The sequence below is a fragment of the Schistocerca americana genome, chromosome 3 (genome assembly GCF_021461395.2).
Source record: "Schistocerca americana isolate TAMUIC-IGC-003095 chromosome 3, iqSchAmer2.1, whole genome shotgun sequence".
NCBI lineage: Eukaryota > Metazoa > Arthropoda > Insecta > Orthoptera > Acrididae > Schistocerca > Schistocerca americana.
Genome location: NC_060121.1, coordinates 319,109,798 through 319,136,421, shown reverse-complemented (window position 1 = coordinate 319,136,421; position 26,624 = coordinate 319,109,798). Strand labels below are relative to the sequence as shown.

Here is a 26,624-nt window from a genome sequence, read left to right as displayed (position 1 = left end):
AAAGAAATTATTCAGGTAGTGAAGGGAGACGAAAATTTAATAGTCAAGGGTGACTGGAAATCGAGAGTAGGAAAAGGAAGAGAAGGAAACATAGTGGGTGAATATGGATTGGGGGAGAGAAATGAAAGAGGAAGCTGTCTGGTAAAATTTTGCACAAAGCATAACTTAATCATAGCTAACACTTGGTTCAAGAATCACAAAAGAAGGTTATATACATGGAAGAAGCCTGGAGATACTAGAAGGTATCAGATAGATTATATAATGGTAAGACAGAGATTTAGGAACCAGGTTTTAAACTGTAAGACATTTCCAGGGGCAGATATGGACTCTGACCACAATCTATTGGTTATGAACTGTAGATTAAAACTGAAGAAACTGCAAAAAGGTGGGAATTTAAGGAGATGGGACCTGGATAAACTGAAAGAACCAGGGGTTGTACAGAGTTTCAGGGAGAGCATAAGGGAACAATTGACAGGAATGGGGGAAAGAAATACAGTAGAAGAAGAATGGGTAGCTCTGAGGGATGAAGTAGTGAAGGCAGCAGAGGATCAAATAGGTAAAAAGACGAGGGCTAGTAGAAATCCTTGGGTAACAGAAGAAATATTGAATTTCATTGATGAAAGGAGAAAATATAAAAACGCAGTAAATGAAGCAGGCAAAAAGGAATACAAACGTCTCAAAAATGAGATCAACAAGAATTGCTAAATGGCTAAACAGGGATGGCTAGAGGACAAATGTAAGGATGTATAGGCTTATCTCACTAGGAGTAAGATAGATACTGCCTACAGGAAAATTAAAAAAACCTTTGGAGAAAAGAGAGCCACTTGTATGAATGTCAAGAGCTCAGATGGAAACCCAGTTCTAGGCAAAGAAGGGAAAGCAGAAAGGTGGAAGGAGTATATAGAGGGTCTATACAAGGGCGATGTACTTGAGGACAATATTATGGAAATGGAAGAGGATGTACATGAAGATGAAATGGGAGATACGATACTGCGTGAAGAGTTTGACAGAGCACTGAAAGACCTGAGTCGAAACAAGGCCCTGGGAGTAGACAACATTCCATTTGAACTACTGACGGCCTTGGGAGAGCCAGTCCTGACAAAACTCTACTATCTGGTGAGCAAGATGTATGAGACAGGCGAAATACGCTCAGACTTCAAGAAGAATATAATAATTCCAATCCCAAAGAAAGCAGGTGTTGACAGATGTGAAAATTACCGAACTATCAGTTTAATACGTCACAGCTGCAAAATACTAACGCGAATTCTTTACAGACGAATGGAAAAACTGGTAGAAGCTGACCTCGGCAAAGATCAGTTTGGATTCCGCAGAAATGTTGGCACATGTGAGGTAATACTGACTCTATGACTTATCTTAGAAAATAGATTAAGGAAAGGCAAACCTACATTTCTAGCATTTGTAGACTTAGAGAAAGCTTTTGACAATGTTGACTGGAATACTCTCTTTCTAATTCTAAAGGTGGCAGGGGTAAAATATAGGGAGCGAAAGGCTATTTACAATTTGTACATAAACCAGATGGCAGTTATAAGAGTTGAGGGGCCTGAAAGGGAAGAAGCGGTTGGGGAGGGAGTGAGACAGGGTTGTAGCCTATCCCTGATGTTATTCAATCTGTATATTGAGCAAGCAATAAAGGAAACAAAAGAAAAGTTCAGAATAGGTATTAAAATCCATGGAGAAGAAATAAAAACGTTGAGGTTCGCCGATGACATTGTAATTCTGTCAGAGACAGCTAAGAGCTTGGAAGAGCTGTTGAATGGAATGGACAGTGTCTTGAAAGGAGGATATAAGATGAACATCAATAAAAGCAAAACGAGGATAATGGAATGTAGTCGAATTACGTCGGGTGATGCTGAGGGAATTAGATTGGGAAATGAGACACTTAAAATAGTAAAGGAGTTTTGCTATTTCGGGAGCAAAATAACTGATGATGGTCGAAGTAGAGAGGATATAAAATGTAGACTGGCAATGGCACAAAAGCGTTTCTGAAGAAGAGAAATTTGTTAACATCGAGTATAGATTTAAGTGTCAGGAAGTCATTTCTGAAAGTATTTGTATGGAGTGTATCCATGTATGGAGGTGAAACATGGACGATAAATAGTTTGGACAAGAAGAGAATAGAAGCTTTCGAAATGTGGTGCTACAGAAGAATGCTGAAGATTAGATGAGTAGATCACATAACTATTGAAGAGGTATTGAATAGGATTGGGGAGAAGAGGAGTTTGTGGCATAACTTGACAAAAAGAAGGGACCGATTGGTAGGAAATGTTCTGAGGCATCAAGGGATCACAAATTTAGCACTGGAGGACAGCTTGGAGGGTAAAAATTGTAGAGGGAGACCAAGAGATGAATACACTAAGCAGATTCAGAAGGATGTAGGTTGCAGTAAGTACTGGGAGATGAAGAAGCTTGCACAGGATAGAGTAGCATGGAGAGCTGCATCAAACCAGTCTCAGGACTGAAGACAACAACAACAACAACAACAACAACAATCTTACATGACATCATAAAAGAAACAGAATATTCTATGAGCATCAGAATTTCGTGCACCATACAAAAATGTCTAATTCAGCTTAAAGTGCACAGTCATAATTCCAGATTCACAATGAAGTAGACCCCAACCTGATACTAAGATTTCAGTGTGGTTTTTGGGATGCATATTTTTCTTGGAGTGCCAGTACTGTATTATCTCATGTTTTGTTCTTTATTATGGCACAATGCCATTTGCAGAAGATGAAAATGTGCACTTGAAATTCAGTGAATAGTTGAAACTAGCCAATACTGCGGAATGAAACACTTCATTCCTCATAAATTGACTGCTTCTGGGGAAGGATTAATAAAAGCCACATTTATTTAGCAAACTAACAAAAATAACTTCATTGTTCTGCAAGGTGATAGACTGCCAAAACATGGAAAGAAAATAAAATCAGAAAACTGAAACTGATAACATATGTCGGCCTTCCGTAATTAAGTGAATGTATTTTAATTCAATTGAAAGCTACCAACTACAGATGTCCAATTTGTTTTCATTTGATGTGATAAGTATAAATGAAGAGGAAAAAGCAAAAACACTATAAGTAAACACACCTTACGTGGAGACCAAACCCCTCCCCACTACAACCCAGACTGCTATGCGCATGCAGCAATCTGGCAGCTTGGATGTGCCAGAAAAATTTTTCTGGGTAGCATCTGGTTGCTTGTTGCTACTGCTGATATAGCTAATAGCCACATGCCAAGTAGACGGAAGCTGGAGAAGGTACTACTCATACGCAACTCAACTATGCATGCATGTGAGCAACTGCTCAAATGAACTTAATGTAAATATTTATGACGTCACACTTGTCAGCAGAAGTTTATTGTTATGAAGTACTCCATAGTGTTCATCTTAAAGTCTTTGACACATTTTGCTGTTTATCATTTCTTACCAGTCAAAATTACAAAAATTTAACTGAAGTCTAAAACAATGAAAAATCCCTGGAATTCTAAAAAGCTCCCAGTTTTTCCCAGATGTCCAGAGCGTAAACAGTCTGATGAGACAGTGTCTCTCACTATTATAGTGATTTTAAAATTGATATTATATTTTGCAATAACAGCATTTACCTGATTTGAAATAATTCCTGCCATGTTTTTCTTTCTTTCTATATATATTTTTTTGAGTTGCAAGCTCTCAGAATGGTATGATTTTAGTTGACTCTTCTCATCTATGAAATGTGCCTTGAGTGCATAGAAACTCATATTATTTATACTTGTCCACCTGTCAGATGCAAGGCGAACTGCCACTGCAGTGGTTGAATAATTTTTAATTTTATCAAATATCTCATGATACACACTAGACATTAGAGAGTTTGAAAACATTTTTTTTGACTTGGTGAATTATTGTTTGAGGTCCAAGCTACCAATACAAGTTTATGTGACTTGTGTGGCACAATCAGGACGTAGAAGAAAATATTGTTTTGTTGTGCTTTTCGCTAATTAAGCTTTATAATAGAGCCGAGAGGGGTAGAACCAGCTTGGTTGTTTATGGTTGATATTAGGCAAGAGAAAAGGATCTTTAAGAGGGACAGTGATTGCCAAAGTGGCAAGATGACATTAATTTTTTAAATAAGTTTATTTACTGTTAGACATATGAGAGGTTGAAAAGTTTCTAGCCTAACAAATAAAGAATGACAGAAATTTCATAATACCAATTTATTTTTCGATATAATATCCGTGTACACTTGTGGGCACACACAGGTAACTTCTGCAAACCATTCAAATAAAGTGTCTTCAACTTCAAGCCCAACCAAGCGTTCATAGCATCAATTACTGCATCATCATTTATAAATTGTTGACCTTTGATATATTTTTTTAGGTTTGGGAAAGTAAAAAAGTCTGATGGAGCCAAATCTGGAGAATATGGCTGATGATGTAACAATTTGGACCCACAGTCATGCAGAGTTTCCAGTGTTGTGAGGGCTTTGTGCGCTGATGCGTTTTCCTGATACAACAGAACTCCGCGCGCCAATTTTCTGCACCTTCTTTCCTTTATCTCTTCTCTCAAATGGTGCAGGAGGTTGTAATAGTATGATGCACTTATAGTTACGCCCTTTTGCAAGTAATCCACCATAATTACCCCTTCTGCATCCCAGAAGATTAATGCCATCGCCTTAATGGCTGATTTTTGCACTGGGAATTTTTTTGGGTTAGGGACTGAAGGATGTTTCCTTTGTTGTGACTGTTGTTTTGTCTCAGGATGAAAGTAGTACACCCACGTTTCGTCCATTGTCACATGCCGTGCCAGAAAGCTGTCTTCATACACTTCAAATTGGCGGACGATTTTTTCACAGTACTGCACACACCCCCATCTCTGATCTGCATTCAAGTCTTTTGGGACCCACCGAGATGAAACTTTCTGCATTCCCAAAATATTTACAACAATGTCATGAGAACACCCTTGGGAGATTCCAAGCATGGCTTCAATGTGCTGCAACATTGTTCAACGATCTTGCAAAATTGTATTATGAATTGTAGTCAGTGTTTCATCAGTGGCAACGGTGGCAAATCTTCTGCTAATTGGCGCATCTTTCACACTTGAAGTTGGACACCCAGTTTCTCACTGTAGCATAAGATGGAGCACTGTCCTTAAGTGTATTCCGCAATGTCTTTGGGTGTCTTTCCTTTCAAATGAAGATATTCAATCACAGCAAGGTTCTCGATATTGGCCATTTTGCTTACACTATGGTATACAACACATCCTAGTGGTAAAACTAACAAAGCTTGAGCTGCAAAGCCTGACTTGCATACCCACAAAGGGTCACCATAAAAGTATGTGGTGGTATTTGTGTGAGACATTACAGTAACTATCTTGGGCTGAAAACTTTTCAACCACCCCTCAATTTATGTGTGAGGTGTATGACCAACAAATTCCTTCACGTATATACATCAGCCACACCTGACACCAAATTTTACTGTTGACACCCATTTCACTATGATTCCATCTTATTATATGTGGGCTTTCCATTATTTAGAACAAGAGCAACCTGGTTTCTTGTTGTAGTCACTATTAAATGCACTACTTTGGGTGCCTAGCTCTGAGACGTGTGCAAGCATTGCCACTTGTTCTGCCAGCTACAGAATCAATGGCCATTTGGCCTAATTCAGAGGAGATAAGTACCATTCAACGACTAGCAAATGAAATCCACTCTGAAGCTATCTGAGGCAAGAGAAAGTCTGTCTCTGATCAACACTATTTAATGAAAGATATTTCAGATACTTGTGATGAATTACTATTGCTCCATCGGTGGCTGCTGCCATCGAAGTTGCTGGCTCCTTCTCAAACTCTCTCAGCAATACTTTCCTACTTTTTGATTTATACTCACTACTGCTGTTCTTTTATATGCTTATTAGTGGCCTTTTCCCACTCGGATCTGGTTGCACATGACCCTCTTCATTATCTTTCTGCATTTCAGAATATTCCGTCTCCACATGACCACCTTAATTTCTGTCAAATAGTCAAGCTGGGTTCTTTCTGTCACATGCACGGCCGCAACCTTTTACCTCTGTGGGGGTTTTACAAGTGGGACCCACACGCTGGCACTTTTCCTGACCTGAAAGTGATAACTTGGAGTCAGGAGTGTCTGAACACATTATATTTTACAAATATCATGTTTGCTCTTCCACAGCTGAGATGAGCATGCTGGTATGCCTGCCAAGAGGTCTTGCCTGAATTTTTACTCCTTATAATACGATTTATAACAAATATACTGCCCAGTCATGACAAGAGGAAGGATGGCATTCTCTGCAAATTGTTCTTAAAAGTTGTGTATCTAATGCCACACTTACATTTAATGTGATCAGCAACACAATACTAACAAATTTACTTATGGGTTGTTGCAAATAAGAAGCAGTTGGAGGTGAGGATGTCAAAAAGAAAATTGGTCCAGAACTAGATGGCTGTATACAGCTTGAGGCTTAATTTGACTTCCCGGGAGTATACCACCATATGAGGTAGACATAGTTATCAGTCAGGAAGATTCCTGAGAAATGGTTTCTTGAATTTCTGCATCAGTTGATGGCGATCTCGACTGATCCACACCATTCCAGATGTAGTTACAGATGCTTTGATCTTAGGTCTCTTATGGTTTGATGAGGACCCAGAAGAAAAGAAAGTTGTCTGCTGGTAGAATTTTCCTTTTCTTGCCAGTTTAGTAAAATGTACCATATACTGCTTGAATTTCTTTTAGGGAAAGGCGATGAGGCTGACATAAGATCCTGCAGTACTGAAAAGTACACTGAAAAAATTGAAATATTTTCTATTAAGATAGACTATTTAAATACTAAAAACTTAAAATGAGATCAAATGTGCAGCACTGTTCTATAACCACTAATTATAGAGTAGGATGTAGCACATATCAATCTGCAAAATCTAGATCCACAACTGTGAAGTTTGTATCACATAAGAAAAGGTCTGAAACCTTCATAGTGAATAAGAAATTCAGATATTTCTACACTGCTCAATGATCTCACTTATAAATGCTTAAAATTTTGGACACTGTGATATGTAAATTTTGGCTACACATTGTGTGGATGAGTGTTGACAGGATAATGGTGAGAACATAAGCCAGAAAACAGATCACTCAGCAGTGTAAATGCACTTGAAAGCCTGAGCTTTAGGAGCTAAGAACATGTCAACTCATGCACCAACTAGTTTTATTAGTGGGCCTGTATTGTTAATGTAGAATACAAATGGTCATAATTTACTGATGTATTTATTGAATAACTGATTTAGTTTATCTTATTACAATTTTTTATTCGCGTTATCAATTACTGTAATAATTTACGCTTGCTTCCATTTATAGTTTTGATACTTTTTATCATATTACTGGTGTTACTTTTCATTAGCACTCTCTGTCACCATTCTTTTTATTTTGATTACAGTACTGTTGCATATAGATTATTTTTGTTCTTAGCAAGACTTGTTTTCTTGCCTCCAATTTCCTTACCACATGACTACTGCAAAACCAGCTGATCTTGGTACTTGGTAGTAACGTCTCCCTTCCCTCCCATTCCTACCGGCTACAGCCTGTCCTGCTTCCATCTTCCACAACCTTCCAGGACACTTTATTTTTATTTTTATTTTTATTTTTTTTTTTTATTTTACTGGCCGGGCGGGTGGGAATTGAGAGACCGCCAGATGTCATACCTGCCAGCAATATCCTTGTACCTGCTACAACTAAACATACAACAATCCTTGTCACGGTATTCAATTAGATTCAACTTTCTTGACGAACTCTGAGATGTACAGTAATACCTCGACTTATGCTACCCTTTTTATGCAAATCTAGAATTATGCGATTCATCTGTTAGAGCACTGTGCTCTCCTATTCCCCCTCTCTGCTCAAACAGTGTACAGCTTATGAGGGTTCGGATGTGTTTAATGTATAATTGTTTCATCTATGGGACCTGACATGACTGATAGATTTTAACTATGTCATCCAACAAAGCAGAATTGATTCATTTGCATCAAACAAGAAAAGAAAATCACTATTTTTGAAAGGTAAACTTTTGATAACAAACAAAAATTAAAATTTATGAATCGACAAAGTAGTTTGACCTACCTTAATCAAAAGCCAGAACAATTGTAGAAGGTAAATAAAAAATTCTTGAAGCTGTGAAAAATGTATAATCTCTGGATTCAGGTATCATCCATAAACATCTTGGTATTATCACTCAGATGGAAAAAATGTTAAAATTATGGTGTGATCATTAAGTAAGAGAGAAAAATTATCCTGTTGAACAGAATATGGTGTGTTCTCAAGCAAAGCTGATTTTTGAGAGATTGAAAGAAGTAGCTGGAGGGGCAACCAAAGATGAAATATTTAGAGTTAGTAAGAGTTGGTTTAGCTAATTCAAATGTAGTTGTAATTGGGATAGCATCGCAGAAAGTGGAGAGGCGGCAAGCGCTGATAAAGAGACTGCATCGAACCTATCCAGAGATAAACTCAGGGCAATGATAGAAGATGTGGCTTCTACCACCCAAATCATACTCAATGTAGATGAAAGTGGTATGTCCTGGGAGAAGACGGCTGAAACATTTACTGCACATGGAGAGAAAATCTCTTCAGGTTTCAAAGCTGCCAAAGATCGACCTACAGTGACGGTTGGCGCAAATGCAGCTGGTGATTGTTAATTAACAACTCTTTTAGTTTATCACACACAAAATTGCATCTAAATCTGGGTTGCTCGTGATTTGGAAGTCAAATGCTGAAGCTTGGGTGGCAGCTTCCCTTTTTGAGTACTCATTTGGTCATACTTGAAACAGAAAATTATTGGCAAAACAAGTCCCATTTACAGTGATGCTATTAATCGACAACACGCCAGGTCAGCCTCCTGTTACTCTAATTAATTTTGAGCCATGTGTGGAAATTGTATTTCTGCCACCCTATACAATACCCACGAAAGCTTACTACACGAGATGATTATTTGTGCATCTACATGAAGCTATGAGACAAAACAACATGCTCTCTGTTAAAGACTTTTGGATACAATTCAACATTTTTGAAGCCTTGAGAATAACTGGACAACCTTGGAATGAAATTAAACAAAAATATTTAACTGGCACCTAGAAAAAGCTGTGTCCATTCTTCTTCACCATTGAAGTCCATGTGGAATCAGCCCAGATCCTTATCAAATTGACAATGTGACTGAAGAAAAGGCCAAACCTGCTTGACAATTAAAATTGACAAAGGGTTACAGATTTCTGAAAAAATAAAGACTCCAAACAACTGGACACTTCTGCTACCAAACAAGGAATAAAAAATTTGTTTCTGTGGCACAAGAAAATTTTGCATGAAAAGAAAACACTATTAGATTTTATGAAGCCTTCTATGTTGCACTGAATAATAATGTACTGTAATACAATTTGTTGTACATTTTATTAAACATTTTTCTTCTAAAGTACATGGTTTTCTTTAGTCTCTGGCAGGAAATGAACATAGTTTGTATGTAGAGTCCGTTAAGTAATATCATGGTTGGGTTAATCAGTAGAAAAATGTCTCTTACAACAACCTAAAACAAATACATACATCATATATGAACAAAAGAAAAATGCAATTACAGTTAATGTACATCGAATCACCTGCAGTGACAATAATTGCTTGGCATCTCCAAGCAATGCTTAGAACCAATTGTTCCGTGTATTCACGAGGAAGATATCTCCAGCTGCACTGAATTTGTGTTGACAGCTGTTTCAAAGTGAATTTTGCTTAGCTTGAAACAGTGTTAAGAATGTTTCCCTCAAAAAAGGTTAATAATTATTTTTCCTCTTTTGAACTCACTTTACTGATTGAGTCATGTTTTTCAAAGTCATCTATGTTCTTAACCAATTTATACATAGTGTGTTACTCACTTTTGTAAAAATGGCTTTGGTTTCCCCACACATTTAGATGCCACAGTATGACTCATTTTCAGACCTTTCAGATGGCTATAGAGAAACACAGCCTCAAAATGCAACATATAAACTACACTTATGTCTCTTCTTGTGTATCTCAGTCAAGAATTCAAAGTAAACTAATGCTTTGTGGAAATTAGAAGTGAACGAAGATTACCCACTGTTGAGCTGTAAAAGAACCAAGGTGATATTTTTTATCACCTGTGTGTAATGCTGACAATGCTCTTGCTTAACAAAGGTACTTATTTGAAAAATTGGACCCTGACTTACGTGAATTTGATTCGCATGGTTATCACTCGGCCTTACCTATCTCGTAAATCTGGGGTCTTACTGTATTTCAAAATATAGACATCCGTTTAATACTTCTACTGGGGATCTGACTGAAGCAAAGCTTACTCTACAGTTCCGTAAACACAGACCGCAATGTCCTAAGACACCATGGAAGTGATGGACAAGATCAAATCCCACACTGAGTATAATTATTTTTAGTTTGCCTTTAACTTAGTCTTCATGTCTCAATGATGTGAAGACTCACCAGAAATGACAAGTGGTTTGGATTCCACATTAAGATGTAGGTTTCTTTTCCCTGGTTGGATAACTGGGATACGTTAGGGACACACAAGTTACCAAAGTGGCATCCAATTGACATACATGCACCAGGCCACGAAATTATTATTATGACCATGGAAGTAACAGATAAGGGATTGGAGTAGTGGCATAAATACGTTGTATCTTATTACTGACTGTGCTACACACATCCAATAGCAATGAAGACAAATGAGCTGAATATACGTTCACAGATAAAAAATTCTTAAACAAAAAGTGCCCAATATGTGTGCTCTACAGACCTCTGTAAGTAAGAGGCAATCGGAATCTGGCCTTTTAAGAGGAGCATATAATTAATGTCAGTGATACTAACATAAATTTTCTGTTCTTCTGCTGTAAAATTCAAGTGTATGGTTTTGTCTTCAAATGTAACACTACTTCAGCTTGCACCTACCTATAATGCAGTCAAAAGTCACACTTTCATGCATATGTTTGCAACAAAATCCTCAAACAGAGTAGTTTGTATCCCTCAAATATCTGAACCTGAAATATCTGCTCATGACATCATTTTCCTTGTGTACTCTCTAAAATATCCAAGAAAGAAACCACAACATTTACAGATTATAAGCACAGCAATGTATCTGAACTTGCAACAGTGGCACAAAAATAGTTTTGGAGACTGTTTCCATTCAATTTCTGGACATTAAAGATAAATATAATTGATTTACTAGCAAACTAACTTGATTACATAATAAACAAGATCCACCAAAGGCCAGAAAACTGAAGAGAAAACCTGCATCTTGCTTAACAGATGAGCTAAAACAGCTCATGAATCTGAGAGACTTCTAAATGACATTCTACCCTTAAAAATCAAGCTGATTAAAATCAGAAGGGGAACAGACTCAATCAGAGAGAAATGATAACTCAGGCATGCCAATACATTAATCTACAACAGGCAGACCAGATGTGCCATGTAAAAACCTGTGTGATCTAAGTACAGGCAAAGTACACACTGCAATTGATCCCACTGTCCCAGTCAAGGAACTAAACTAGTACTTTACTTTAGTAACAACTATCACTGTACCGCAAACAAAACATGCACTTATTTGACTATTTCATGGAGGTAAATTACAGCAATCACAATAAATTATGTGTTAAGCTGGCAACATTGTTGAAAAGTACATCATGCATTTCGGATCAGCATCTCAGGTACAGGCTGGCATCACAGTCCAAATGATTAAGCTTATTATTGACTCACTACTGCTCATATCTTTCCTAGACCTTAAGATTCTTGTCTGCACAATATGGCAGAAACACTTGTTTCCATGAGAGCAAAATCTTTTCTGTCAAGCACTATCAGCCATCTTCTATAAATCCCTTTCATTATCAGCAGCCTGACCCTAGAATGATCTCTGTTATTATATCAGAAAACTAAATACCATATTGTGATTCAAAAGATAACCTCTGTTCTGTATGCATACCTTTACAATTAAGCACCTTAGCAGATATTCCTCATTTTTCAAACCGTCTAGCTAGTGCATACGAATTTCTCTCCCTCAGATCTCATTTTATCATAAAATCTCACTTTTGTACACTTATTTCGTCATCTACTGTTGGTTAACAGATTAGCTAAAACAGCTCGTGAATCTGAGAGATACTGCACATCAGACTTATAAATTATATTCTAACCTCAAAAATCAAACTGTTACATTTAGCATCACTAGTATCCTTGCCATTAGTTGTTAGTCACTACTATTATTCAAAATGGCACTAGATAAATACAAATCATCTTTCAAATAATTTTCAATTCTATATAATTTCATTACAACAAATCATATTAAAATATTATGTTTTTTAAATATGGTTATTACATGTAAAAACCTAAGATGATGTAAACGGCCCTCAAGGTCCTCATTTGATCAGGTTACACAAATAAATAAGTAAAACAATATAAACAAATAATATATACATGCACTATTGTATACAGAGAAAATAATTGTCTAATATACATATTGTTGTTATAATAACAACAATATCTGGTAGAGCCGAACTCAGAGAGGTGCTGAGTCAAGACAGAAGAACTGGGAACTGAATCTGTGTATGAGCCAAGAGCACAGAGATCACAACACCTCCTGAGTTCCCTTGCGATCCACTTAAGGCAAGCAGGAAGAAGTCAGGAGAGAAGAGCGGCTGGCGGTAATCTGATCACCCGCTCTCTGCAAATCAGTTCCTTGCTGATCACTCACTCTTTATTGAGCTGCTGAGTGCTACTTACTCTGTCACTCACGATGAACTGCTCAGACGACTGGTACAGTAGCTCTTGACGACTGCATCTTGTGCAACTCTCATTATCACTGATAATATATTCTGAGTGCAATGCTACTTCAAAGTGTAAGTACTAAGAGAAAACAGTACTCAACAACTCATTCCAAAATATGTAAATGTTTATTGGGCTTTGGAAATTTGAGGTTTTCTTTTCAAATCAAAAGTGGAAATGTAAGGCGGAAAAGTATTTTCTGTGTTAATAAATTTGATGAATTGATCTTCATCCACACACTTATTTTTTTCAAGACTGACAAAAGCTTAACACATTAGTAACATATGGAAATCCATGTGTACACATGGTCTAGAGTGCTTTTTTTGCAGCTTCGGAAACATTTCTTTCAGCATGCTGTTTGGGGCACCGTCACAGCAGCCTGCTACTAATTCTTTCTCCTGCTCACTGTCAGTAGAGAGAGATTTCAGATCAGATAAGCTACTGCTCCTTTTCCCAATTCACTGATTGCTTATTTCTTAGATGGTTCTAGCTCTTTGAATCAGTTCAGGAGCAGATCGCTCTTCTCTAGTGACCATTGTACTCTAATCTCCATTGTACTGGGTGGGATTCTTAAACTGTTCTGAACATATAAGTTATGTGCCTGTCTAGTTTTCCCCAAATGAAGGAAAGCACTGATACAAAACCTCTTGAAGACCAGTCAAAATACTACAAAATAAAACAGCTTAAAGCAAACCCATAAAAGGAACAAGTGTGTCCTTTACATCTGAGAAATGGTGAAACCACCCAGAAGTTTTCACCATCCACAAGTTAAAGATGGAATGGTCAGGGATTAAATTCGAACACTGTGACACTCCAAAATACATAGGAATAACAGTTGACAGACCTCTGATGTTCCAAAAATACTGTATGAATTTCAAATCAAAAACATCCACCAGGAACAACCTACTGAGAAAACTGGCTAGATAATAGTCAGGCAATCATGTTGAAGCGAACTTCTGCAATGGAATTATGCTACTCTGCTGCAGTGTATACCTGTCCTGTCTGGTATAAGTCAGCATATGCCAAACAGGTGGATATTGCCCTAAACGACACATGCTGGATTATAAAAGGCTGCTTGCAGTCAACTCCAGTCGAATGGCTCTACCAACTACCAGGAATTTCACCACCTCCTGTTCGAAAAGAAATAGCAGCAAATAGGGAAAGAATGAAACTGGAGCAGGAAAATACGCATCCCATACATGGGCAACAACCCTGCCCACATTGAATAAGATCACAGTAAAGTTTCCTCAGAACACCGGAAAAACTAATAACCACTGATGAAGAAGCCAGGCTGCTACTATGGGGGGCTGAGACACCCCCTCCCCCTTCCCCTCCCCTGGATTGGAAAAGATTTTCAGAATCTTTACCCCCTGGTCATGATGAGAATTGGCCAATCTGGAAGTCTTTGAATAGGCTGAGGTCAGGAGTGGACAGATCAAGGGTTAACATCGTAAAATGGGGATACACTGAAGAAAATAAAACCCAATGTGACTGCAGGGAAGAAGAGGTCGTTCAACATACGCTTCGGTGTCGACTGTGTCCAGCCACCTGCACAGAAGATGACCTTCACCAGGCAACAGAAAATGCACTGGAAGTGGCCAAATCTTTGTGAAAGATTATATAAACTGTGTTGATCTCTCAACAATTGTATAAACTGTGTTTTAGGTATGTTTCTGACTTATAATAATAATTAGGATAGAACTTTAATGATTGATTGTTTCTCAGTGTCAAACTATCATTCATACTAGCTACATTTCTTTTATTTATTTACTTCTCTTGGTCACTTCCATTTTCCTCCTTTGTAATTATTTACCCCTTCCTTTCATCTTGTTTATATTCCTACAGCTCTTATAATCCAATATACTCCTTTGTGATCCCCAAGAATGGAGAATTTTCCACTAAGCTAAACAGTAGCTGACCTACCTGCAGATGTTGCCGTTCTCTTTCAAATTGTGCACTAGCTTGCTCACGTTCTCTCAGTACAGCTAGCTCCCTGGCTTCCAGATGTGCTCTCTCTTGCTGCAATGCCATACGTGCATCGTCTGAATCAATCTTCTGCTGGGACAGTTGCTGCTCTAATTGTGAGATTAGGCCAAGTAGTCGTTTCTGCTCGGCCTCAGCTGCTTTTTGCTGTTTCTCCAAGATGACACGTGTGGCTGATATAAAGACATTAAAAGAACAATGTACACTGTCACAATTAATTGGGGATCATCTTCGAATGAATTACATATACTCACAAATAGATTATCCATTTTACAGAATCCTTTTCATTTCTGTCATACAAAATTTTAATTATCTACCCAAGAATGTAGTCACTGTAAATAAAGTCAACAAGTGACCATTTTCATGAATAACTAAGGGTATGGTTTTTAATTGTACAACTAATAATCAAAATAATAATAATAATAAGTTTTGCAGGATATGCTTCCTGCAACCACTCTAGAAGGAAAACAAAGACAGAGGATGAGATGGTCAGATGAAGTTAACCGACACCTCATGTTCTGTTATTACCAAGCAACAAACTTAGGAACCACACAACTGAATACAGATCACAAGTATACACAACATTTATTACCAGTTACCCAGAATTAAAAATTTTAACAGAACAATGACTAGCTGATCAGATCCATGTAATAATAAAAAATAACAGGATACTCCAGTCAGAATTAGAAAATATCAAACAACAAGTACAACAAATACTGGAACAAAATAATGTGCATTCAGAAGAAGAAGAAAATACAGTAATGGACTCAAACATCCCAGAGCATCAATTAAACAATCAGAGAAAAACGACAGCCACCAGAACAAGCACAAATAGAACATGAAGTGACACACATGTTAGATATAGAAGAAAAATTTCAGCTGACATATATAGAATACAAAGACACAAATACAGACATTAGAACACTCTTCCATAGACCACCAAATAACCCACAAGTCGAAACAACAGTAACAACTATCAACACAACACATATACAGACACCAAGTGTGGATGGATATGTGTGTGTGTGCGAATGTATACCCGTCCTTTTTTTTCCCCCCTAAGGTAAGTCTTTCCACTCCCGTGATTGGAATGACTCCTTACCCTCTCCCTTAAAACCCACTTCCTTTCGTATTTCCCTCTCCTTCCCTCTTTCCTGACGAAGCAACCGTTTGTTGCGAAAGCTAGAATTTTGTGTGTATGTTTGTGTGTCTATCGACCTGCCAGCGCTTTCGTTCGGTAAGTCACATCATCTTTGTTTTTAGATATAAATTATTTAACAGTTACATTGCAGACCCATACACATTCCCTGATACACTTACACATGAAATAACTTATCTGAAACCTAAAGATCAAGCAGACACAGCAAACCCAGCAAAATATCGCCCCATAACATGCCTACCAACAATATACAAAATATTAATTTCAGTCATTACAAAGAAATTAATGACACATACAACACAGAACAAAATTATAAATGAAGAACAAAAAGGCTGTTGCAAAGGAGCACGAGGATGTAAAGAGCAACTGATAATAGATACAGAGGTGACATATCAAGCTAAAACTAAACAAAGGTCGCTACACTACGCATACATTGATTATCAAAAAGCTTTCGATAGTGTACCCCATTCATGGTTACTACAAATATTGGAAATATACAAAGTAGATCCTGAATTGATACAGTTCCTAAACATAGTAATGAAAAATTGGAAAACCACACTCAATATCCAAACAAATTCAAATAATATCACATCACAGCCATTACAGATTAAGTGTGGAATATACCAAGGAGACTCATTAAGTCCTTTTTGGTTCTGCCTTGCTCTGAACCCGCTATCCAACATGTTAAATAATACAAATTATGGATACAATATTACTGGAACATACCAACACAAAATCACACATTTGCTATACATGGATGATCTAAAACTACTGGCAGCAACAAATCAACAACTCAACCAATTACTAAAGATAACATAAGTATTCAGCAATGATATAAATATGGCTTTTGGAGCAGACAAATGTAAGAAAAATAGCATAGTCAAGGGAAAACACACTAAACAAGAAGATTACATATTGGATAACCACAGCGACTGCATAGAAGCGATGGGAAAAACAGATGCCTATAAATATCTAGGATACAGATAAAAAATTGTAATAGATAATACAAATATTAAATAAGAACTAAAAGAAAAATATAGAGAAAGACTAACAAAAATACTGAAAACAGAATTGACAGCAAGAAACAAGACAAAAGCTATAAAGACTTATGCTATACCAATATTGACCTACTCATTTGGAACAATGAAATGGAGTAACACAGACCTAGAAGCACTCAATACACTTACACGATCACAATGCCACAAATATAGAATACATCACATACATTCAGCAACAGGAAGATTCACATTAAGCAGAAATGAAGGAGGAAGGGGATTTATCGACTTAAAAACCTACATTATGGACAGGTAGACAATTTAAGAAAATTCTTTATAGAACGAGCAGAAACTAGCAAAATACACAAAGCAATCACTCATATAAATACATCGGCTACATCATTGCAATTTCATAACCACTTCTACAACCCTTTAGATCACATAACATCAACAGATACGAAGAACGTAAATTGGAAAAAGAAACCACTACATGGCAAGCACCCATATCATCTAACACAGCCACACATCGATCAACACGCTTCCAACACATGGCTAAGAAAAGGCAATATATACAGTGAGACGGAAGGATTCATGATTGCAATACAGGATCAAGCAATAAACCAAGATATTACAGCAAGCATATTATTAAAGATCCCAATACCACAACAGATAAATGCAGACTTTGCAAACAACAAATAGAAACAGTAGATCACATCACAAGCAGATGTACAATACTAGCAAATACAGAATACCCCAGAAGACATGACAATGTAGCAAAAATAATACATCAACAACTTGCCATACAACATAAACTAATAAAACAACACGTTCCCACATACAAGTATGCACCACAAAATGTACTGGAGAATGATGAATACAAATTATACTGGAACAGAACCATTATAACAGATAAAACAACACCACATAACAAACCTGACATCATACTCACCAATAAAAAGAAGAAATTAACAGAACTAATTGAAATATCCATACCCAATACAGCAAATATACAGAAGAAAACAGGTGAAAAAATTGAAAAATACATCCAAATGGCTGAAGAAGTCAAGGACATGTGGCATCAGGATGAAGTTGACATTATACCAATTATACTATCAACCACAGGAGTCATACCACACAATATCCACCAGTACATCAACGCAATACAGCTACATCCAAACGTGTATATATATAACTACAGAAATCTGTAATTATTGATACATGTTCAATTATCCGAAAGTTCCTAAATGCAATGTAACATATACCGTACAGTTAAAAGGAAGTCACGCTTGATCAAGGTCCGCGTCACTTTCCATTTTTAACCAGACATAATGTCTGAGAAAGGAAAGATAATAATAATAATAATAAGTATTATTATTATTATTTAATTAATTTTTAATTAATATCAGTTCCAGTGTAATTTTTACTTCATCTTTATGTTGTTCTACGCATTACTCTTTATTACTTGCATCACCATTATCTCCTATCCCTAATACATAAACAAAAGTTCACCACCCCCTTCAAGTTACAGTTAAATCATTGAAAAAGACATGGGGATAATCAAGAGTAGGAAATACAGCAGTAAATCTAGCTACTCGCAAGGGGGGGAAAAACTGCATTTGCCAATACTAGGGAGTTGACTAATTGCCAGTACTAGGGAGTTAACAAGGTCAGTGGATTTGTCTAGTTGATCAAGCAGGAAACTCTTGTCACCATTTTTGTTGTTCAGAAGTTCCATTACTATTTTTATGGGACAAAGGTAAATCTTATAATGGACCATAAACCAATTTGTGCTTCGTTTGGCACAGGTACTCTATTTATTACCAACCAATATCCCTGCATATAATGAGGATATCTACTCAATGTTAATCTCCACTTCAGTTCCACAAAATCAATGAGATTTATCAACGACATAGAACTTCAACAGATTTTGGACACTTTTCAAATTACAGCCATGGAGGTGGTAACAGCAACACAAGATGATCCTCTCCACTGCCAAGTTTCAAGTTTTACACAGCACAGATATCCTTAGCACTCCCCCCCCCCCCCCCCCCCCCCCCCCTTCCCCCCACCAGTCAAATCTCCAAACATATACTTCAGTCACACAGCAGTTATAGGTCTCACAGGATATGCTGCTCTGCACAACAGTGAATACCAGATAGTGGTCACAGAAGTGCTATGTCCCTGTATCCTATGCAGTGACAAAAGAGACACCACCATGGAAGTTTTCATCTTGACCACCTTTGTGACAGTGGGGTAGTGCCCATATCAGTTAGGATGGGCTGTTTTTGAGTGACAAGCAGATCATTGTGCTGGACACGTTCTTACACTTCCGATACATGATGTGCACCAACAGCACATCAATTGCTACCAAGACCGTCTTAGAGAAGATGTTCATCACTGAGGATACCCCATACACACTCGTATCAGGTAATGGTCTTCAATTTATGCCTGGTCTGTTTCAGGACTTCTGTAATAGAAATGATAGCTCGCATCTCATCACAGTACTGGCTTTGACTGGTACAGCTGAAAACTTTGTGTGAACATTTAAATTGCAGATACAGTTGAAGAAAGTGGGGTCACCTCTCAACAAACAGGACACCCTTACCCACTTTCTGACACTTTACAGGTCAATTTCAGTCAAAGAAAAGCTAGCAATGGAGATTTTCCACAGCCACTTTCTCATGTATTACTGCATTTGATACTCCCAGCACCATACCCAACTGAAGTCCTCACTATAGAGTTAGCGTACCAGTATGGCACACACTTTGGGGGAGCTCCTTGATGGATCGTCTCCTGGAATCATCTTGGCTATACATGGCTGAGTGATGTATGAGGTGGACAGTGATTGGACCCACTTCATTTGCCACACTAACCAACACCCATTATGGATGCCCGAGATATTTTAAGTACCACCACCAAATGCTAGCACCTCAAAGCACACACAAGGAAGTCATAGGCTCCTGTTAGCCTTCTGGCATCAGCCTTAAACACAAAAAAAAAAAAACCTGCCAGATCTGCTGGGCTCCAGCACCAACTGTGGACATGCCACTACCTGATGTAGAGATACAGCTGCTGGCACATGAGCACACTGAAATGGAACCCCCCCACCACCACCACTTTCGACCTCTTTGCTCATCTACTAGAGAAGCTTCCACCACAGACTGATCATTTTGAACCATACCATCTGGTTTTAGTGGAGGGGAGGGAGGGGCTTGGGGGGGGGGGGGGGAGAAGGGGATCTACCATTCTGTGAGGATGGTAGTGGGTCACCTGCCATCTATAAAATAATGTTAAGTTAAAAGGAAATCTGGCAGGAGGCATCCAGCTATGGGTCATCACTGGAGAAAAATACTTATTGGAACTATGGAGAAATTGGTCCACAATGACACCACCAGATAGCGCACTGCTCATATCACATGTATTGATCCTGTGGTACAGAGGACACTGATATAAGTGGTACCGCCTGACAGAAATGGACTTTGCAACTGGATCAGAAGTTTCTGTGACTTCAACTACAGCGCCACTAGGACCCAGTAATGTTATGATGGCATATGAGTGTGGGTCTCTGGACTGGACTGATTGTCTACATACTGTGGATGAAATTGACTTATGATTATGGACTGGAGAGGAGCCTTTCAGACCATGTTTTGTGCTAGCCTGTATTGACCAGTATGCTCTGCTGACTTTGCATTCATTTGTGTATGTGAACTGTTATTGGTTTGTGGCAATAAATGCTGCACATTGTTGTGAATAGTGAGAAAATCTACAGATTTATCACAGATAGTTTACCAGAATATGACAAATAAGAAACTTGTTGAATGCCATTTTGGAAAAAACATATTACTTGACTGGTTTCCTGTGAAGAATTTATCATGTAAAATGGAGGTCTGTTGACACTATTGTCCTATTTGGTCAATCAACCACCAGTTTCCTTACTACTAAACAACAGTTGCAGAACTGTCCAATATTGTTCTCCTTAACTGCAATGGGCTTGATCTTGTAGCAGCAATGTACACTGGAAACAATTATTAATGATATAGGTTCAAAGGTGTGATGCAGGAGTGTTAAATGGGTGAGTCTATGGGCCATCTCCAAGATGCCCAGGTGCCTGGATGCTCCCGAGATTGTTTCCTGGCCACTAGCATGCAAGGTGAGAACCTACAGGATGTCCCAAACCCATGCATGGCATCCTGCTTTGATGGGCAATCTATGCTCATTTTGGTATTAGTCTGAATCAAGCAGTCACCACAGTTTACGTGTATCATAACTTTACCAAGCAAACTCCATGGATCAAATCATCTTGATGACAACCACATTGATTTGCATGTGGGCCACCTCCTTCCAGGTTTTAATTCTCATCCTGTTACAGTGTCATCCCATACTCAGTTTTTAATGGAGGCAATAAAAATTAAAATATTCCTTTAAAAACAAGCATCACACCATAATTAAAAAATATGAAAGCAGCTACAGCTGGCATAATAATAAGACTATATACAAAAAAATATAATAATAAGGCTACTGGGGTCATTACTCTTGTGTTGAGCTTTTGTAAGCAAACTATCATTCCAACATAGTCATATCTTTCAACATTTTAAGTTACATGCCCACACTGTTGAATGCAGATGGGTATTATCACTGTGTTTTTCACTTTGTTGCAGATTATGCACCAACAGTCCAGGTTAGGATGAGTTCCACAGCATTACTATTAAGTGAAAGCATGATTTAATAATGTAAAAAGTGTGTAAATTGTTTTATAAAAGTGCACTCTGAGAATAGCTTGTGAACAGGAAGGAACTGGTTAAACGACTGCTATATACACACATTCATGTGGTACTGCCAGGCCAACAACAGCACGAACTCTGAAATATCGCCTTAATAAGGTCAGACGAAAAAATTTATTCATCCATGTTGGAACTGAATCAGAGACAGTAATATCTGGAGCCTTGAGTAACTAGTGTGGGGCATACGAGGATTATAACTGCAACAATGGACTATGAAATAGTCTGCCATGACCACTAATAAAGCAATGTGTATAAAATTGTGTAAAATGTAACTGAGTACTTTGGATGAAGTACTTTCAGAATATAAGAGTGTTCATAACTTGTGGAATTTTATTGAGCCCATCCTTCAACAGTGTAGTGTATTGAAGTTGCATGTGGCATATGGAAGCAGCATAGCATGTGGCTGCACTGTGAATGCAAAAGTCTACCTCCACATCTACATTTACATTCTGTGAACCACTGAAGTGCATGGCAGAAGGTACATTCCACTGTACCAGTTATTAGAGTTTTCCCCTGCTCCATTCACATATGGAGTGCAGGAAAAATGGTTGTTTGAATGTCTCTGTGTATCATGTAATTTTTCTAACTTACCTTGTGATTCATATGGGAGTGACATGTAGGAGGTTGCAGTATATTCCTAGAGTCTTCATTTAAAGCCAGTTATCCAAACTTTGACAGCAGACTTTCTCAGGATAGTTTCTGTCTATCTTTAAGAGTCTGCACATTCACTTGTTTCAACATCTCTGTGGCACTCTCTCCTGGATCTAAAGAAACTGTGACCATTTGTACTGCCCTTCTCAGAATACATTTAACATCCCTGCCAGTCCCATTTGGTGCGAGTGCCAAACCCCTCAGAAACATTCTAGGATTGGCCACATGAGTGATTTTTAGGCAATCTCCTTTGTAGACTGATTGCATTTCCCTATTATTCCACCAGTAAACTAAAGTCTGCTACCTGCTTTACCCATCACAGAGTCCATGTGATCGTTCCAGTTCATGTCCCTAGTAAGTGATACACCCAAGTGTTCGTATGAGGTTACAGATTCCAACTGTGACCCACTAATATTATATTCATAGGATACTAGGTTTTTCTTTGTTTTGTGAAGCGCATCATTTTTCACTTATTAATGTTTAAAGCAAGCTGTGAATCCTTGCTCCACTTTGAAATCTTCTCAATGTCTGACTGAATATCTGTACATCTTTATTTGAACTGAATTTTGTTTGCAGGCAATTGCATCATCCATAAAAAGTCTGAGGATACTATGATTAATGTCCGCAGGATCATTAATATACAAGGGTCCCAACATGCTTCTCTAGAGTACACCCAAAGTTACTTCTCCATCTGTCAATGACTCTGCATCCAAGATAACAAGCTGCATCCTCCCTTATCAAAAAGTCCTATATGCCTTATGATTGTACCTTTGATAATAAGTATAGGTGTCATACTGTGTCAAATGTTTTTCAGAAATTGAGAAATATTGCATCTACCTGACTGCCTTGATCCATAGCTTCCACAATGCCATGTGAGAAAAGTGTCAGTTGGGCTTCATATGATCTACGTTTTCTAAATCATTGCTGGTTGGCATTGAGGAGGTCATTCTGTCTGTGATACCTCATTACGTTTGAGCAAAGATTCTACAAGAAATGGATGTCAAGGATCTGGACAGTAGTTTTGTGGATCACTTCTGCTACCCTTCTTGTAGGCAGCTGTGACCTGTGCTTTCTTCTAACATCTAGGCACAATTTTTTGTTCGAAGGATTTATGGCAGATTATAGTTAACAGAGGAGCTAATTCAGATGCAAAATCGGTATAGAATTCAATAGGGATGCAAATGAGCACTGGAATTTTGTAGAATTTTAATGATTTAAGCTGTTTCTCAATGCCACTGACACTAATACCTATTTCACTCACCTTTCCAGTGGTATGAGAACCAAGTTGGAGCAATACTACTGGGTTTTCCTTTGTAAAGGATTATTTGGAAACAGAATTAAGCACTTCAGCTTTTGATTTGCTACTTTCAACTTCAATTAATCTCGTCCAATAGTGACTGAATACTACCTTCGGTGCTACTAATAGCCTCATGGATGACCACAATTTCTTTCGGTTTTGTGAAAGATCATTTGAGAATATTCTGCTGTGGTAGTCACTGAAGGTTCCACACGTTGCTCTCTTGACTGCAGAAAGCATTTCCTTCAAAATGTCTATCTATAGTTCTAGGCTTTGTTTTATACCTCGACTATCTCCAACTGTGTTTGAGTGACATTCTCACACTCTTAAAATTGTGAAGCCCATATAATTTGTTTGTGTACAGATAGGAAATCTATAACCACATGCAATTGTAAGTGATTAGAACTTCAAAAGGGTACAATATTCCACAAATATTTCACATCATTCGGCAACAAAGTGATGACAGACATGGAAACAAATAGCATACCTTGAAGTTCCTTTTCTTTTGCTTCTAGTGCTGCTGTCTTTGCATCCTGTAGTGCAATGCTTTCTCCGGAAAGCTTCTCTCCTATTATCTGAATGTCTTGTGCATTCTGCCCCATTTTTTCCAAAGCAATGTTCAAAACACTGAAAAAAAAGAAGGTTCATAATCATTCTATGTGACACCAATGTTCCCTGCCTCTTACCTAGATAATTTTTGACCTGATTTTCTTTCATGTGCTAATTAAGAAAACAATATTTAAAAAGTAAACAGATGAGAAGGAAGCACTAGTAGTTTGAGTAATGTCTTTCCTTATTTTCTTGAAGTTAATGTTTCAAATATAATGAGCTCAATGCCAATAAATTTTGTATTCATATCTATATGAGAATAGATCATTAATCACCAAATTTTTGACAGAGCACTAAGAAGAAGTGTCCATTCGGACCTAGTAATCCAGTCTTACAGACATATTTACACTCCTTCCCTGATTTTCTTTTGCTGCACTTAAATATTACATTCTAACAGAAAAAAATCTAACATGTCTTACATCATCTTTCATACACTTGTTCCACCACTCCTGTCTACAGCTTTTTTAATACCACCCCCATGATGAACATGAGTCTTCACTCATCATTAACAAATAAATATATTTTCACTTTAGTGATAATATAAGGAATTAATGTTTTCAAAAATTAAAAAAAAGTGTCAAGATATTTACAAAAGAGCATAAAGGATTACAAGGAAATGGTAACAAACTTTAAGCAATAGCTAAGCATACCTGGAGTATGAGCGAATTTCCCCCAAAGCTGCAAGCTCTGCATTACGGAAAACCTGCACATGTTCTAATGCTCCAGTGTGTTGGTTTCTCATTGCTTCTATATCCTGCTCATATTTCTGTTTGATTGCTGTTAATTCTGTATCATGGGTTCTTTTCAACTCGGTGATGAATTCCTACAGTAAAACATTGACACTGGGTGACTATTAATGCTAGAAATGACTAAGAAATGAAAACTATTACTACTTAGCTACGAAGTTTATGTCAGTCAGTCCTCACAGAAACTGTTTAATGGCTGTACTGGTTTTAACTAACTAGTCATTATCAACAGCCAATAAACACTTCCAAGTCAATGGCTGCAACAAAGCATGCTAGGATCCAACATTTCCGTGAGACTCTTTCTAGAGTCCTCTAGTAGGAGCAGCTTGGAGATTTTGACTCCTAGCAAGCTTTAACAAAGAAGTGTTTATGGGAGTATTGATAATCTATAGTCAGCTGAAATTGGTGTAGCCATTTAGTTCAGATTAGATTAAATTCAGTTTTCTTTCCATAGACCCAAAAAATGAGACGATTCTCTTGGGTGTGGAACATGTCATAATTTAACAGTTTATGTGTGTGCTGACTGAAATAAATTTTAACTTAAAAATGATGTGCTTGCTAATGCCCTTCTTTGATGGATTATAAACAATTTCATACCTAGATTTCGGTACACTTAAATTAGTTGACTAAGAGGACATATGTTCTCCACATACTGTACAGGACACTTGGTAGAAGGAGGCACACAAATATATGATCACTTACTCCTCTCCCCTCCGTTTCACAACAGCAAAAACGAGATTGAGGAATAGATGTCACTCTAGCCACAACCTTGGAAATATGAAACAGAATACTCACATTCCTAACAATTCCTTGAGAAATCATTCAATATGCAACCGTAAGCTCACATTAGCAAAAACACCACTCTTGTTTGAACATTGTTGTTGTTGTCTTCAGTCCTGAAACTGGTTTGATGCAGCTCTCCATGCTACTCTATCTTCTGCAAGCTTCTTCATTTCCCAGTACTTTCTGCAACCTACATCCTTCTCAATCTGCTTAGTGTATTCATCTCTTGGTCTCCCTCTACGATTTTTACCCTCCACACTGCCCTCCAATGCTAAATTTGTGATCCCTTGATGCCTCAGAACATGTCCTACCAACCGATCCCTTCTTCTGGTCAAGTTGTGCCACAAACTTCTCTTCTCCCCAATCCTATTCAATACTTCCTCATTAGTTATGTGATCTGCCCATCTAATCTTCAGCATTCTTCTGTAGCACCACATTTCAAAAGCTTCTATTCTCTTCTTGTCCAAACTATTTATTGTCCATGTTTCACTCCATACATGGCTACACTCACTCCATACAAATACTTTCAGAAACGACTTCCTGACACTTAAATCTACACTCGATGTTAACAAATTTCTCTTCTTCAGAAACGCTTTTGTGCCATTGCCAGTCTACATTTTATATCCTCTCTGCTTCGACCATCGTCAGTTATTTTGCTCCCCAAATAGCAAAAATCCTTTACTACTTTAAGTGTCTCATTTCCTAATCTAATTCCCCCAGCATCACCCGACTTAATTCTACTACATTCCATTATCCTCGTTTTGCTTTTGTTGATGTTCATCTTATATCCTCCTTTCAAGACACTGTCCAT

The 26,624-nt window shown here is 37.7% G+C and overlaps 1 protein-coding gene across 4 annotated transcripts in view; it reads right to left on the bottom strand.

Annotated features, from left to right (window-relative positions):
* Positions 1-26,624, bottom strand: part of LOC124607287 (fas-binding factor 1) — a 122,023-nt gene that overhangs the window by 54,232 nt on the left and 41,167 nt on the right. For all 4 annotated transcript variants that reach the window (XM_047139572.1, XM_047139570.1, XM_047139571.1 and 1 more), the window contains exons 10-12: positions 24,935-25,107; positions 24,163-24,302; positions 14,733-14,965 (exon numbers count right to left, since the gene is read on the bottom strand). In XM_047139572.1, coding sequence (XP_046995528.1) covers positions 14,733-14,965; positions 24,163-24,302; positions 24,935-25,107 — 546 coding nt within the window. The remainder of the gene's footprint in view (positions 1-14,732; positions 14,966-24,162; positions 24,303-24,934; positions 25,108-26,624) is intronic.